This window comes from Populus euphratica, unplaced genomic scaffold (genome assembly GCF_000495115.2).
Source record: "Populus euphratica unplaced genomic scaffold, PopEup_1.0 scaffold489.1, whole genome shotgun sequence".
Taxonomy (NCBI): domain Eukaryota; kingdom Viridiplantae; phylum Streptophyta; class Magnoliopsida; order Malpighiales; family Salicaceae; genus Populus; species Populus euphratica.
Genome location: NW_011500363.1, coordinates 28,081 through 44,567, shown reverse-complemented (window position 1 = coordinate 44,567; position 16,487 = coordinate 28,081). Strand labels below are relative to the sequence as shown.

The following is a 16,487-nucleotide window of genomic DNA, read 5'->3' as shown; positions in this document are numbered from 1 at the left end:
TAACGTAAAAATTTTCTTTAAAAAAAAAAAAAACCTATAAGAGACCTCCCTCTCCTGGTCTCTTTCTATCTCTCGAGTTACCTCTTTGCTTTCGGAGCAAAATTATTTTTAATATTAGTGTATTAAAATAATTTAAAAATATTAAAAATATATTTATTTAAAATGAATAAAAAATAAAAATTTTAAATTTTTAAAATATTTTTAATATATAAAAATAAACAGTTTACAACGTATTACTAGATAGTTTATGCTAAGAAGTAGACAAAAGTTTTTTTCTTTTTAAAAAATTTAATGATATTAAATGAGCCAAATTATTTTATAAAAAAAATATCATGACAACATTAAAAAAAGCATTTGCAGAAAATAAATAAATTATAAAACTCAATTTTCAAACAACTCAATGCTAAATAATAAAATTAAAAAAAAATAAAATAAAATAACATAAGTCAACATGAATTAGTAACCTGCAATCGAGTTGTGAGCTCAAAACAACGCTATAATAAGCAAATCAAGAAAAACTAAGATGCCTAATTCCCAACAATTTAAATATAAAAAGATAAAATTGAAAAAAAATCAATTAGCAAAGAGAATAAAAAAATACCAAAAACTTGGGCAAGTTCATCAAACTTCATGAGTTGAATAATGCAAAATGGATCACTTAATATAAGGCAAAATAAGAAAAAAATATGAAAGTCAATTCTCAAACAAACCAAATACTAAAAGAGAATTAAAAAAAAATCAATCTTAAAAAACAACCCAAAAGAAATACTCGAGTCAACCTGAGTTAAACTGTTAAACCCATGATCAAGGTCATAAGATTAGAATAAAGGAATACAAAGAAAATCACAAAGTCTAATTGTCAATAAATCTAATGTCAAATCATGAAATTCAAAAAAAAAATTGTAAAAATCAATAGTTTTAAAAAAAGACTGATGTCAACCTAGATTAACCTTTTAAATATGAGATTCAAGATGACCCTGTAAAAAATAACAAAGCTCAATTCTCAAACAATCAATATTGAATGATAAAATTAAAAAAAAAATCAATTCTAAAAATCAACACTTGATACTACCAGTGTTGTTGATTTAGACTTCATGGTATTTCAAAAATAATAACTTTAGATTGAGATTCCAAGTTTATGACTTTTTAGCATACACTTTCTACAAAACTCATATTCAATTCAGCACTACTTATCATTTACATACTTATGAACAAACTAAAATTGTTAATAGGAGTTTGAAAAGTCTTTTGAGAAGTTTGGTGAAAAAGAATATTCAAGATTGGGATCTTATTTTCTATTAAGTGAGTTTGTTTTAATCATTCCACTAGCCAAAATATTAGTTATAATTATTTTCAAAATGTGTATGGTTAGAATCTATTAAGTCCATTGGACTTAATTTCACTTCTAATAAATTAGAATTTCAATGATGATGTTATAAAAAGAACAAAACAGCTTAAGAAGTTACAAGAACAAGGTTTTCACAAGATTATTTGGCAGCTTAAGCAGTTGTTAACTAGTATTATAATCATTAAAAATCTTAACTAGTCTTCAGAATGGCAAGAGACTGGTTATGCTAGAGATTAGATAATCATTCTTAAAATATCTTAGGTTAGACAGACCGCATTGCTAATTTTATCTTAAATGCTAAGGTTTGTTATGTAATTAGTACTTAAAAGTGTATTTTTATCAAGGTTTTATATCATTATTTTGTACTTGAAATATCAATAACTCCTTAATTAAAACATGTTTTATAATAACAATTCTGATAATATAAGATACCTTGAATTTATAGTAAATGTTCATTTTAAATGTAGGCCTATCACATAAATTAAAGGATTGATTGATAACTTTAACTAATGAAATTAAGAAAACAAAGAAAATGTTAAGTTTAGAAAAGAGATTCTAGTTGAATTCAAACTGAAATACCATTCGATTATTGGATCATAAATGAAGATGTAGAATTTGATTTAAGTTTGGTCTATATGGGTGGAAAGTTAAGACATAGGCTTAAAACTTTTGTGAGAGCCTAGGATTTAGAAAGATCCTTTTCAAGTTCAAATTGTAGTAATAATAAAAAAGTTAGAATTTATCCTATAACTTAAACATTGTTTAGTGTTCAGCCCATATCTCGAGTTCTAAAAGTCCAAATGCATAGTTTTTTTTTTGTTGGAAAGCTAAGATAATTTTTCAGAACTTTCATGAAGACTATCTATTCAAATTCTAATGTTATCAATGACGTTTTATTCAAACAATAAGATAATGAATGTCACAAAGTCAAGAGATGGTCATTCACTCAACAATCAGTCATCAAATCAATAGTTTTGAATTTTAACTTGTAAAAGTAGACATTTGCCATGCATTTAGACATCTTAGTTTTCAGATCAAGATCATATTCTGCCTTTTTTTATATATTGTTATAATGTTTAAGTTTTGCTTTCATTAATCTCTTGTTTATGCATTTCATTTGCTTTATTATACTTATATAATCACGTTCTTCTCTTGTTTATCTATATTTCTCTTATTCATAATGTTCAGCTAGGTTTAATATGTTAAGGTGAAAAGGTTTCACTAATGATATTGAGATATATATAATATAAACTCCATATGAATTTTAATGTTTGATGATAACATGTTTTGTATTTGTTATCTTACTCACTCTTAATACATTACTGGTTAAATGGTTAATCTAATTTTTTGTTAAACAACCCTAGGTATGACAAATATTTGGTCTTTTCATAGCCCAACTGTATGGTATAACCGACACATATGTTATAAAAGGAACTTGATTTATTGCCAACTTAAGTTATCACCATGAATACTTGATAACATTTACAAGTATTGACATTACTCAAATAAGATAATTAATATAATCATATTAATAAATTATAATTCGATTGGAACATCTTTTATGCGTGGTTTATAGTTGAATAATAAAAAAAAATTATATTATACTTATTTAAAATACCATTAGTGGATTCTCTAGCCTTGATAATTGTTTTATATTTGTTTAAAGATTTACATCAATATTACATCTCAAAGTTCTCTTCAACTCCTGTCATATTATTATCTATTTCTTTATTTGTCATTTATATAGTTAATCTCCATGTTGTTTGACTCCGGTTTTACCGAGTTATTTATTATTTCAACACTCCTATACTTGGGAGAAGACATCAATGTTTTGGTTATGTCATTGTGCTTTCTCTATAATATTTTTTACTCTAATCTCAGAATATTGAGATTGATACTATCAATAAATATAAGGATTGATATTTTTTACTCTAGTGTTAGAAAATACAAAGATTGATATTTATAACTCTAGCATCAATAAAATCATGATCAATATTTTTGATTCTAGCGTTTATAAATAATAAGGTAAATATTCATCATGAATCTACTTATTCAAACAATTCTAGCTTTGAGTTCTAAAATGATCATTAGACTTGCAGGAACCTTTTATTCAAAAACCTTTTCATTGTTTAAAGAATAAAAAGTGATGGATTTTGATTCATTTTTTTTAGGTAGCCCAATGGCTATTTATTTTAGGCTAAGTTTTTAATATGTTTAATAAGTTTTATCAAACTAAACAAATACATGCAAAACAATATATTTTTTAATGCAAAAAACACAAAATGACTTCTTTGTTTTGTTTTGTTTTATGCTAGCCATAATATTTTTATGCTATATTATTAAAAGACATATTATTTTATTTTATTTTTATGGTATTTTTATTTATTTTTTATGTTATTTGTTTTAACACATGCAAAAAATTAAAAATCATGCAACACACATCTATTTTACTAAAAGGTTGTTTCCTTTTTTTAAAAAAATATTTTACTTGAATTTTTTTTACATCATTTTAATTTGCAGATATCAAAATAATTTTTTTAAAAATAAATAAAAAATATTATTTTCATGTATTTTAAAACAAAAGGTACTTTTAAAAACAACAGTTACCACATATCCTTACCCTTTCTAATTCACAAATAGACACATATCAATTACACATATTTACAATTTATTTAATAAACATAAATTTATCAAAAACTTGCATACCACCTTCCAGACAAGGTCTGAGTAGTTAGAAAAGCTATCAGGATGCATTGGATGTTTAGAGACAATAGCAGAACCCATGTGTTGCCATGATTGGTGGCATGCGGATCCATGCATTATTGCCAATTAAAAAGGAGAATCGTTGGATCGGGCAGCTCTTCCTTCCCCTACCAGTGATAAGCTTCATTATCTCTTATTTAGATCTGATTTTTTTTTTGTTTCACTCTCTCTACTAGATCTTTTTCTTCTTCTTTAGGTGGTTGAATGTTATTGTCTCTAATAGTAGTCATCTATTGCTTCATAGCGAGGAGAGGAAAGACTATGACTGATAGTTTGAGAAGAAAAATGATTTTGCTATTGATGATGCAGTCTTCGATTGTTGGGTTGAGGCCGTTAGTACTAATGGTGTCTTATTGTAGTTGACAATGATATTGTTATGGGTTTATGGGTGAAGGGAGGTTGGTGTGTATGAGCTAGCCGTGAGGAAGATGTTATTAATGGTACAATGACTTAAAAAACTAGTAGAAGAAAGGGAAATAAAGGACCTACTTGGTTCATGTTGTTAATGGTTTAAGTGAAAGAAGGATGAAGATGGGTTTCTGTGGGTTTTTTTTTTCTTCCAATGGTGATAGTTTTTCTTTTTCTTTTTTGAAAATGATATGTTAGAGAATTTGAGATGCAATATTGGGTTTGAAAAAAAAAAACAAAAGAAAAAGCTCTCCTTGGTGGTGACAACTGTTAAGTCTTTGTTTTTTTAGAAAAGGGGGATTATGTTTCTTTTTGTATCTAGTTTTGCTATTTACATAGATTTATCTTTTCTGCACCCAATCTAAAATCCTTCCTCATTTCTATGCGCTGAGATTTATATTTATAATATATAAGTTTAGAGCATATAGAACTTAAAGTCCTAAATAAATTTTTTTTCTTGAAATTTAAGTTTAATTAGGATTTTAAAATCAAATTTAAAAATAAATAACTAAAATTTATCATGATGATCCTTTTTAAATTGAATATTATGAGAAAATAATTAAAACACATTATAATCCCTAATTTTTTCATAACTTTATAAATCACTTACTTAATCAAAATTAGTTCTCGAAATTTTATCAAATTTAACCCCCCTTAAAAATTAAAACAAAACCAAATGGGGTCAAAATTGAATTATAACAAGATGAATTAATTATTCAGAAATAAAACTTATGACTGAGGGTTTGCTTTTACTCTTGGTTCCTCGTAAAGTTATTTTGATTTATCAAAGAATTAACCAAGTTTCCTGGATTTTTTATACTGCTCATTCATGTATTTTCATAAACATTAGGTAAAGGTACATTTTGTTATAGTCTTGATGTCTCCATACAAATTATCATTGTGTCATATTCAATTACAAACTTGAATTTAACTTTCTTGAAAATGATGGATTTAACTATGAGATTTTAAATTTTTATATTCATAGGGTTCATATTAAATAAGCATTATAAATATGTAAAGTTCAAAAAATATGATTTGATTTGGATACATCTAGGCAAGGAAAGGTTTTCACAGCAAAGGTTTTTTAAACTAAAACCTAGGGCTGGGGGTCCATTTAAGATTTGATATCAAGGGTTTTTTTTTTTTTTTAAATAATAGTAAAACTATAATATTTACTATAAGAGATTTTTAGCCATTGGTTGAAATATAATGACAATCCTATAAATAATTCAATATTTGTTTTTAATTTTTTTTGGCACATAAAAAATGAGGGTATAAAATATCTAAACTCTAGGATAAAATGTTATTTTTTTTTTGAAAGAATAGAAATAAAGTAAAAAATAAGTAAGCTAGAGGAGATTTGTGTTATTATTCCTATTTTTTAATTGAAAAGTAAATGTTGTTTATTCTTTATAAAATAAAATAAATAATACATGTACTTATAAATTAAATAAAAATTGTTAATACTAATTAAATATGAAATCATGAAGCTAATTATTATAATAAAAAAAAAAGATATCTCATCTAGCTTATACCAACTATTCTTTTCATTTTAAATGTTTTTATTTATTTTATCTTAGCAACAATTTGGGGTTACTAAAAACAAATAATTTTTGTTTTTATAAAGTCTTTATATAAATTCAACTAATTCATATAAAATATATAAACAAAATTGAGATAAATCAAACTAATTTTTTGAAGTATCATATAATTAAAAATATATAAAAGATGAATCATTATTTAAAAAACAAAACCAATTCAATTTGTTTTTTAAAAAAAGAGGGAGGACATAAATCATATTTAAATAGAAAAATAATATAAAAATAAAAATAAAATCAAGTCTACATGCATGATCTTAATAAAAATCTTGGACCTGTGATTAGTTTTTTTATTTGTTTCTCGAGAGCTGATGATATGTTATCATTTTATTTTATTTTATTTGGGTTACAAGTTGTTTGTAGTAATGGGTGACCTGTTCTTGACTAGTTTGTTTTCTAATCAGCTTGAGTGATTAAAAAATTAAGGTATAAGTTTTTAGATCTTAAAAACTTATTTTAGCTTGTGTTTTATATGAAAACACTATTAAAATACAATATAAACCTTAAAAAATTACTTACCAAATCCAAATCCAAAGTACCTTAAAATTACTTAAAATAAAATAAAAATTAACCATAAAAAACTAAATGAAACTTAATCTATTTTCATATACTTGTTTAGAGAAAAATATTAACTTTATTGAAGTTTGATAGAAAAGAAAAACCTATTATTGCAGGGATTATTTTTTTTGGTTGGAGATTATGACTAACTAATAATTTTTTTTTATTTGTTATTTTTTGATTAGTTTTTATCTAATCTCTCAAATAATTTTTTAATTCAAAAGAAAAATGTAAAAAAAAAAAAAGAGGATAGAAGTGGAGCAAAAAAAAATTAGGTGAACTCAAAACCACTTTTTTCACGTTTTTGAGATTGGCAATGTTTCTCGTGTTTAACACTTTGATACTCTCACTTTTGGATTTTTCTTTCTTTCCAAATTAGATTAATTAAAAAAAGAAGAAGAAGCTGAAGCACCACAATTATTAATTGTAAGAAGTGGGGGCAGCTCATTGGCTATTTTTCTAAATTATTAATGTTTCTGTGGTCGTATTTGTTTTTACTTGCCAGCCAATAACAAAACATCGACACAGCGCAGTCTCTCTCTGTTCTTTGCCTTTCCTTAAACGGAAGCGAGAAGAATTCACTCAAGTTCTCTTTGGATTTTGTACTCTTTTTATTTTTTTAAAATCCAAGAATTCGTTGTTTTATAATCTGTTTCAACTTACCTGAAATCGGAATTCTCTCTCTATGCAACAGAGGGAGATGGTAGTGATAAGAGAGGCACCGGCTGTTCATGGATACCGCATGCCTGCGGAGTGGGAGTCCCACTCACAGACTTGGATGGGCTGGCCTGTTAGTATACATACATATAGAACCTTTACTTGTTAATTGCCACTTTATATTGTGTTTTTCACTGTGATGCGATCAATCATTTTCCTTAACAGTGACTGAAAGTAGGTTCTTTTCTAATTCCTAGGCTTTCTTCAGTATAGGGAAACCAACTGTCCCGCAGGACGACTGCATGATTCTAAGTAGAGTGACTGTTTGTTTTCTTTTGTTTCGTGTTTTTGGGACATGCTCACATCCAGAGTGTGTTGTTGAGCTTCTTCTTGAGATCCGTTTTACAAAGAAAGAAAGAAAGAAAGAAAGAAAGGTCTTCTTTTCTTTTAGCAGAGAAATAGGTTTATTTATATCATTTGATAAACTGTGTTAATTTTTCGTAATACGAACCACAACAACTATCTTATTCCTGTAGAAATTCGAGAATCTGTTGATCCATACCATTACTTGTTGGGAAATTTTTTCCATACCTTTTGTGGTTGCAATGCAGATGGGTTCTCACTTTTCAAGCAGTAATTGTGGATATTTTTTCTCTTCTCTTCTCTGCTCCTCTTTCTTTCTTTCTTTCTTTCTTTCTTTCTTTTTTGAAAAAAAAAGAAGAGAAAAGCTCCTAAAGCCTGTCATAGAATCAAGTATTTATGGTTTGCTTTGCAGGAGCGCCGGGATAACTGGCGAGACAATGCATTACATGCACAACTTGTTTTCACCAAAGTGGCAATTGCAATTTCAAAGTTTGAGCCTGTAACTGTCTGTGCAAGCTCTGCTCAGGTTGTTCGACATTTTAACAAATTGACGTCTTACGTTTTTGTTATGGGATTTGAATTTGTTCTCAACTGAGTTAAAAATTTTTCATTTGACTGTACTTTTAGTGGGAAAATGCACGAAGTCAGCTACCAGAACATGTGAGAGTTCTTGAGATGAGCATGAATGATTCTTGGTTTCGTGATATTGGTCCGACTGTGGGTTTTTCTGCTTCTCTCTTTTAGCATTTCTATGATATTTTGTTCAATTAATGTTTTATTTTGATATTTTAGTTTTTTTTTTCCTTATCCTGAATAATTTCGGTTTCTTTATCAAGTTTGTTGTTAGGAAAAATGGATCAAATCATGGTAACCTCGAGCAACACATTGCAGGGATTGATTGGAATTTTAATGGTTGGGGAGGTAAGACTTTAAAAAATTCAAGTTTTATGTTAAATATTAACATATCATGGGTATTCCATCTCATAGACGATGCAACATGATCCTCAAACGTTGGTGCTTTACAGTGCAACAACCTGATGCCTTGTTTTGCCTATATATGAATGCGTTAGACTGCTATTCAGGTTACTGTAGATGATTGCAATTCTGAAATCCTGACTTCCAAATTCTTACAGGTTTTCCTTACTTAGTGATTACTGATAATTCTGGAGCCCTTTCTTGAGAAAATGATGACTAACTTCATGATAGTTTTAGGAATTGAATTAGGAATCAAATGTGGAATTGTAGAACATGTTCATCATTGCTTTCAAATCCTTGAGATAAGATATGTGAATATATGCCAGAGCATCATTTAATTACATATATCAAGAAACCACCCTCGTGCTATTATGTTTGTTTATTGGTAAAGTTTTACTCTTTATTGAGTAACTTCTCTGAAAGGATTTGGCCTTGAAACTTATAGGGGTTGATGATGGTTGTTACCAGGATTGGAGTCTTGACCTTCTCGTGGCAAGGAAGGTGGTGTAGTAAAACAGATTGCATAAACTTTCTGTGCATATTATTTTATTTAATTATCTTGAATGTATTAGTTTTCTGGGTTTTGATCTGAATTAATGTTCTTTTTTCAGATCCTAGGAACGGAAAAAATTCCAAGGTTTCCCCACTTTATGATTCTTGAAGGTGGAAGCATCCATGTAGATGGAGATGGTACTGATCCGTGGACTCTATAAATATGCATGAGATTTAATTGTGTGCGAAATATATTGATGTGTGTCTATGAGGGAGGTAGGGTTCTGCAACAAGGATAGAAACAGGAAGGTGCCCTTTACTTACTAACCTGATCTCTCCATTTCATCATTTGGGAGATTCAGCACTAGAAGAAGATATCTGCTCATGTTGGAAGTATTGGGTCATGGATATGCAATATAATAATGCTACAGATTCATTTGATTTTCTCTATTTGATTCTGTTGACAGCTCTGATTGTGGAGTGGATAACATTTGGTTGTATCATATATTGTGAAGTTAACTTGCATTATTAAGAACATCACTGCATTGCCAGGGGTGGATCTGGCTAATAGTAATTTTCACAGTAAAGCAGTTTGCCTTAAAAAATATGGAAAAGACCTCTTCTCCAGTAGCTTTGGGATCTCTTTAACCACAATTATCAGTATAATTTTCTTTTCTTTTGATCTTGCTAATGTATGTCATATTTTTTTGTTTTGTTTTTGTTTTAGGGACATGCCTTACCACTGAGGAGTGCCTCTTGAACAAAAACAGGAACCCCAATTTGACCAAAGAACAGATAGAAGATCAACTTAAGGCATATCTCGGAGTTCAGAAGGTTATTTGGTTGCCTTATGGATTATATGGTATGCAATTATATGAACGCCACTTCAGATATTCTCTCTTTCCTCTTAATACTTCTGAATTTTTAGTTTTATTCTATAATTCATATTCTTATTTTTTTTTCATAAAAAAAGAAGAAGATTTTCATGATAATTCATATCCTGCAATCTATTGGCATTTCCTTTTGAATATATAACCTTGCAAAACCATATTTTGCTGTGCCCCTACTTTTGGGTGCATGTGATGTGCATTTCTGCTTTCATTTTGTCAAAAAAATTGTAAAGGGTTGACCTTAACAATTACTTAGAACCTTGCCTATTGCAATAAGGATAATCAGAACAAATAAACTAGACAAACAATAAACCGCTGAAAAACTGATATACAGAATACAAGAACAAGTAAACCTGCTATAATTCAGATTGAAAAATAAATACTTGAACTGAGTCGATCAGAGAGATCAAGCTGCAGTAGCAATAGAAGAGGCAGAATCCTTGGCTACACGTGAACCTGAGTTCTCCAAAACCCCTTTATAATAGATAAAAAAATCCACAAATTTTTACTTTATATCATCTAAACTCCATGAGATGCTCACAATGAAACCAATAAAACTTAGCAAGCATAATGATGCCCTTGTAACCAAACAGTCTGTAGCTTGTGTCTCTACTCTACTCCATGCCTGCACTTTCTTTTCCTCTGATATTCTTATAATGAAGGCTGATTTTAGCCTGCATCAACTACCAGATGAAACTCTGAGAGGTTAGATTTTAATATACAGTCTATGATCTCTGTTGTGGTGTTATTTTGCATTATAATCACTCATACACCTTTTTGTTCTTTTCATGTCATATTGTTTCTTTTCTTCAGTTACGTCTGATTTATTTTTGCAGCATCGTTGTTACTACAATTACAATTAAAAATTTGTACCTGAAGGTAGTGAAAATTGCAAAAGGTGAAACTAAACACCATGGGATGTAACAGGTGATGATGATACTAATGGTCATATTGACAATATGTGCTGCTTTGCAAGGCCTGGTGTGGTTTTGTTGTCTTGGACTGACGATGAAAAGGATCCCCAGTTCAAACGATCAATGGAAGCTTTATCAATCCTCTCCAATACTAGTGATGCTAATGGTAGGAGATTAGAAGTAATTAAACTCCATGTGCCAGGACCACTTTATATGACAGATGAAGAAGCTGCTGGAGTTGTTCAAGTAAGAATACCGCCCTAAAATTTGATTTTCATGCAGTGTTCTTACTTAACATTTTTTTTAGAGAATATTCAAGTAAAACACTGAAATACTCTCTTTCCTATGTGTTTTATCTAACATGCAAATGCTTTTCAAATAGGTCCCGAACCACATCAAACAGTTGAATTCTAAATTGAGGAAATAGATTCAAAGGAAATTCCATGCTTGTTCCTTTGCTTCTGAATGTTCTATGTGTGGGGCTTTTATGAGTATATTCGTCTGTCTCAGCTGTTACTTTTCCAGCAACACAAATTTCTGCTGAAAACATAACAATGAAATAATTCATCCAACAAATTTGTAATACGTTAAACACAAATTTATTTCCAAGAACTGCCGGAATTAACTCGAAAAAAATAATTCCAAAAAAGGTGAAAGAGGAAAAGCATTAAAACAATTACCTGCTGGACTTTTATGCTCCTTCATTGTCCAAAAGGTTAAAATAGTGAAAAATGGTTGATTGCACCTTTATTTCTGGTACTGGTTTAGTTTACTTTTCATGCATGTCATCTTAGTTTCTCTTTTTTATTTAAGTCCTTAGCTTGTGGACAACTCTTTGTTTGTTGTTGATATGTTCAAATCTCAATCTGAATGATGGAACGGAGTTGAATATATGATATTTTAATCTTGGATGCTGTTTACCTAGTTGGAGCAATAATTATCCACAAATCTAGATCCCCCAACAGTGTAATCATACTAAAATTTTTGGAGACCTATAGTTGTTACAATCACCCTTCAGCCTTTATGATATCCAGCCCTCATGCAGCAACATATAAATAAAAATTGCATGTTCTTATTGGATCACGGTCCTTGAATGGTTTTTGGCCACAGGATTGCAATGCCAAACCAAGACTTCCAGGTACCAGACTTGCTGCATCTTATGTAAACTTCTATATTGCCAATGGTGGGATCATCACACCACAGTTTGGGGACCAGAAGTGGGATGATGAAGCTGTTCGTGTTCTCTCTCAAGCTTTTCCAAAGCATGAAGTAAGGAAATACTTCTGTTCAATTTATCAATATTTATAAGCTTCATATGCAAGATATTTGATCTAAGTGCATGCGGGTTGACTTCCAAAGACATGATGACTTGATATGTGAGTCTCACCTAGGTCGTATTAAAATCTTAATGTAGAATCCAGGTAGGTGATTGCAAGAAAACAAAGTTTCAATGCTCACGATAGCAAAAACTGGATTTCATTTTCTTCTGTCCACCAACACACCCCACCCCCCCCCCCCCCCCCCCCCCCCAATTTAATGATGCTTATAAGCTGCAGTCCTAAGACCAAGCATGTATAAAGAATAATCTTAAACTAGCAAGCTATACTTGATACAGCTAACGTTGTACAGAAACTCACAGAAGACAGTTTTGTGTTCATTGGTTGCTTATAATATGTTTTGTTTCCCGTTTCCCATGTTTAACATAGCGAATCTGAATGATCTTAACTCAGGTGGTGAGAATCGAAGGTGCAAGGGAAATTGTTTTGGCAGGGGGGAATGCACATTGCATTACTCAGCAACAGCCAGCTGCTCTCTCTACGTCGAACTGTTAAACATGGTTGATTATGCATAAATGCCGGCATGAGTTGCGTTGGTAATAGCTTTAGACTAACAATTAAATTATGTACCATGAAGGTAAACTTATATCTTCCCTTTGATCCGTGTGGCATTTATCTGGCAGAGATGCTAATGCAATGCATGCCCTAGAACAGCACGCCAAAATAGAAATCGACTTTTGAATCATCGTATTATACCTAATTAAGATGTTGAATTTGCATTTCTAGGCCATTCTTCTTGTTGGTTGATAAATTGTCATTCACATGAGATGTCATTCACCTAAGTTGGATGACACGATCAAAAAACTGATATATTCTTTCAAGTACAGGAATGTCGAAATAATAAATAACTCGTCAAAATCAGAATCGAACCACAAGGAGGTTAATTATATAAATTATAAACAACAATAATACAATACCAATAATAATAATAGAAGAAGAAAGAAGAATAAGAAGTTGATGAGAATTTTGAGATGAAAGATTAATGTAAGAATTAAATAATGATAATGATAAATGTCAAGGTTAGATGATTCATTAATAGTGTTTCAAACAAGTATAGTATAAATTCTTATTATTCAATTGGAAAACACATAAAAAAGGTTTCAATTAAATTATGAATTGTTAACACAAATATATTAGTTATCTTATTCGAATAATGCTAATACTTGCAAATATTGTCAGGGATGATTATAACTTATGTTAACAACAAATCAAGTTCTTTTTATAGCACAAGTGTAAGTTATAACATATGGTTGGGCTATGAAAGTGTAAAGTATTTATTGTACTAAATGTTATACAATATAAATCTAGATTAACCATTTAACAGGCAAAGTATTAAGAGAGAATAAGAAAATAAATACAAAATATATTAGTATCAAACATTAAAGTTTATGTTGAGTTTACATTATACTTATTCTTACACTATTAGTGTAATGTTTTCACATTGACACAATAAACTTAGCTAAATATAATGAAAGAGAGAAACATAAATAAATAAGATAAAAACATAAACAAAATAAAAGTTAACTAAGTAAAGGAAAGGAAATGAAAAGCATAAATAAGATATTAATGAAAATAAAATTTAAGCATTATAAAAATACAAAAAGAGAAAGCAAGAGCATAATCTTGATCTGGAAACCAGGATGCCTAAATGCATGGCAAATGCTTCCTTTTATAGGCTAAAATTGGAAACTATTAATTTGATGATTAATTGATGAGTGGGTGATCAATTTTTAACTTGGTGACAATCCTTATCTTCTCTTGTCTGAATAAATCGTCATTGATAACATTAGAATTTGAATTAGACCTTCACATAAAAGTTTTAGAAAATTGTTTTAGCTTTCTAGGAAAAAAATTAAGGTCATTTGGACTTCTAAAACTTAAAATATGAGCTAAACACTTAACAGTGTTTGGGCTGCAGGTCAGATTCAGACTTCTTCGTTGTTGCTACAATTTGAACTTGAAAACAACCTTTTTAAATTTTGGACTTCTCATAAAAGTTGTAGGCCTATATCTTACCTTTCTATACATATAAAGTAGACTTAAATCCGAGATCTATAGTTCCAGATATGATCTAATTACCAAACAGTGTTCTAATTTGGACTATACCAGCATCTCTTTTCTAAGTTTGGCTATCTCTTTGTCCTTTCAATTTCAGTACTTCAGCCCATTAATCAATCCTTTTATTTATGTGATAAGCTTATATTTAGAATGAATATTTACCATAAATTAAAGGTACCTTATGGTATCATACTTGTTATTATAAACCATGCTTTAGTTAAGGAGTTATTGATACTTCAAATGCAAAATGATGATATAAAACCTTGATAAAAATGCATTTTTAAGTGCTAATCATTGGTTCAGATAACTTACATTCTCTGAACTTGGTTTTTGAACAAGCCATGTGAACAGATGAATCCATTACTGGTCCAGGACATGGTGTTAGCACACGCATGATTTACTCTGTTTTATCTCCTACAAAATCTGTACTTGTGCCTTGGGTAAATAATACTAGTTACTATGCCATGAGTACCAAATGTTTTTAGCTGTGCAATGGCTTTTAGTTGCATAAACACCTAATCATGGAATGGAAAAAGATCTCAGTGAAGATAATTGTAACTCCTTATAAATTTTGGGGTATTTTTTTAAACTAGCTTAATTCATAATTTACTTTCTTTTGAATCATTCAAAGAATTCCATCTTGATTTATAAAACTTGTAGCATTTATCGCATACGTGGTTAACATGTAAAGAATCATATTATAGTTTTTCTTGCACGGGATTGTACCCAAAATCTTATTCCACTTTATTATTTGTAAAAACAACTATAGTTCACGATGCAATTTACTTATAGCATCAATACTCATAAGCAGCATCAGATATACCCCTAGTGGATTTATCATTGAAATGATTGTAGAACAATGAAACCTTTAAATAATTAGAAATCCATCCTACTATTTAATCTTAAATTTTAAAATACCAACACTTAATAAATACACAATGTTAAACTACATAACATGAAAATTGAAACAACAAAATTAAGTTCTATCTATCTAAAAGAAAGACTAAACAATCTAACCTGTGTGATCTCTAAGGTAATGTAACTACGATGGGAGGGACTTGAAATATATGGCAATAGAATGGAGACAATGACTATAAAAATCTAAACATACTTAACACACATATGTTATGTCAAACTTTAGTCACAACCACAACCACAATAGTCCTATTTTGCTCAAATTAGTCCTTAACCTCGTTTCATCTATTAAGAACACCTCCATTCATAGAGCCAACTTTCTCCATCTAAATAGCCGATTAGGATATAAAATAGACAAGTTTCTATCCAAATAATTGACTTTAACATATAATCAACAAGTCTTCAACCAAATAATCAATTTTAACTTATAATTAATTAGTTTCTATTCAAACAGCCGACTAAGATATAAAATAAATAATTCTCTATCTAATTAGCCGTCTTTAGCATATAATAAGTATGCCTATCCTAATAGACAACTTTAACATATAATTAATTAGTCTCTATCATTGAAATCAATTTAATTTTAACATTATCAAGTTTCATAATTGTGCATATTTAGAAGATTAAACTAAATAGTCTATATTGTTGTAGCTGATATACTATTTACATTATTGATTTTTCCCATTGTAGCTAAAACAAGTATTAAACTAGATAATTTTTATTGGTGCAACTAATACTTATTTTTAACATTATCAAGTTTCATTGTTACACCTATTTCAAAAATGAAACTAACTAGTCTTTGTCATTGCAACCGACTTATTATTTACATTATCAATTTTTACCATTGCAACTAATACAAGTATTAGACTAGATAGTCTCTATAATTGTAGTCAATGTAACATGTAAGTTATCAAATCTTGTGATTGTGGTCATTTCATATGTTTACACTCTTATTATTATGGGGGTGTATTCTTATTTAATGTCATTATTTTGCTTGAAAATATTATTTTCCCACCCTGAAGGTATAATTTTTAGTGATATTTATTTCCACCCTGAAGACATTAATCTTGTAATATTATCTTCCATAATACCGTTGACACGACCAAAAGATTGATGTCTTCTCCCAAGTGCAGGAGTGTCGAAGTAATAAATAACTCGGCAAGACCGGAGTCGAACCACAGAGAGGTTAATTGTACAAATTATAAATAACA

The 16,487-nt window shown here is 29.4% G+C and overlaps 1 protein-coding gene across 2 annotated transcripts; it reads left to right on the top strand.

The window, feature by feature from the left end:
- The first annotated feature begins 7,151 nt into the window (after nucleotides 1-7,151).
- EMB1873 (porphyromonas-type peptidyl-arginine deiminase family protein) lies at nucleotides 7,152-13,033 on the top strand. 2 transcript variants are annotated; one of them, XM_011010485.1, is made up of 11 exons: nucleotides 7,152-7,276; nucleotides 7,370-7,465; nucleotides 8,108-8,221; nucleotides 8,323-8,412; nucleotides 8,532-8,616; nucleotides 9,116-9,171; nucleotides 9,282-9,360; nucleotides 9,890-10,024; nucleotides 10,980-11,212; nucleotides 12,077-12,235; nucleotides 12,697-13,033. In XM_011010485.1, exons 2-11 carry the CDS (start codon nucleotides 7,376-7,378, stop codon nucleotides 12,796-12,798), a joined length of 1,143 nt encoding a protein of 380 aa, XP_011008787.1. In that variant the 5' UTR covers nucleotides 7,152-7,276; nucleotides 7,370-7,375; the 3' UTR covers nucleotides 12,799-13,033. The 2 variants fall into 2 exon arrangements, with proteins under 2 accessions (XP_011008787.1, XP_011008786.1); XM_011010484.1 differs by having other exon boundaries at nucleotides 7,153-7,261.
- Nucleotides 13,034-16,487: the final 3,454 nt, after the last annotated feature.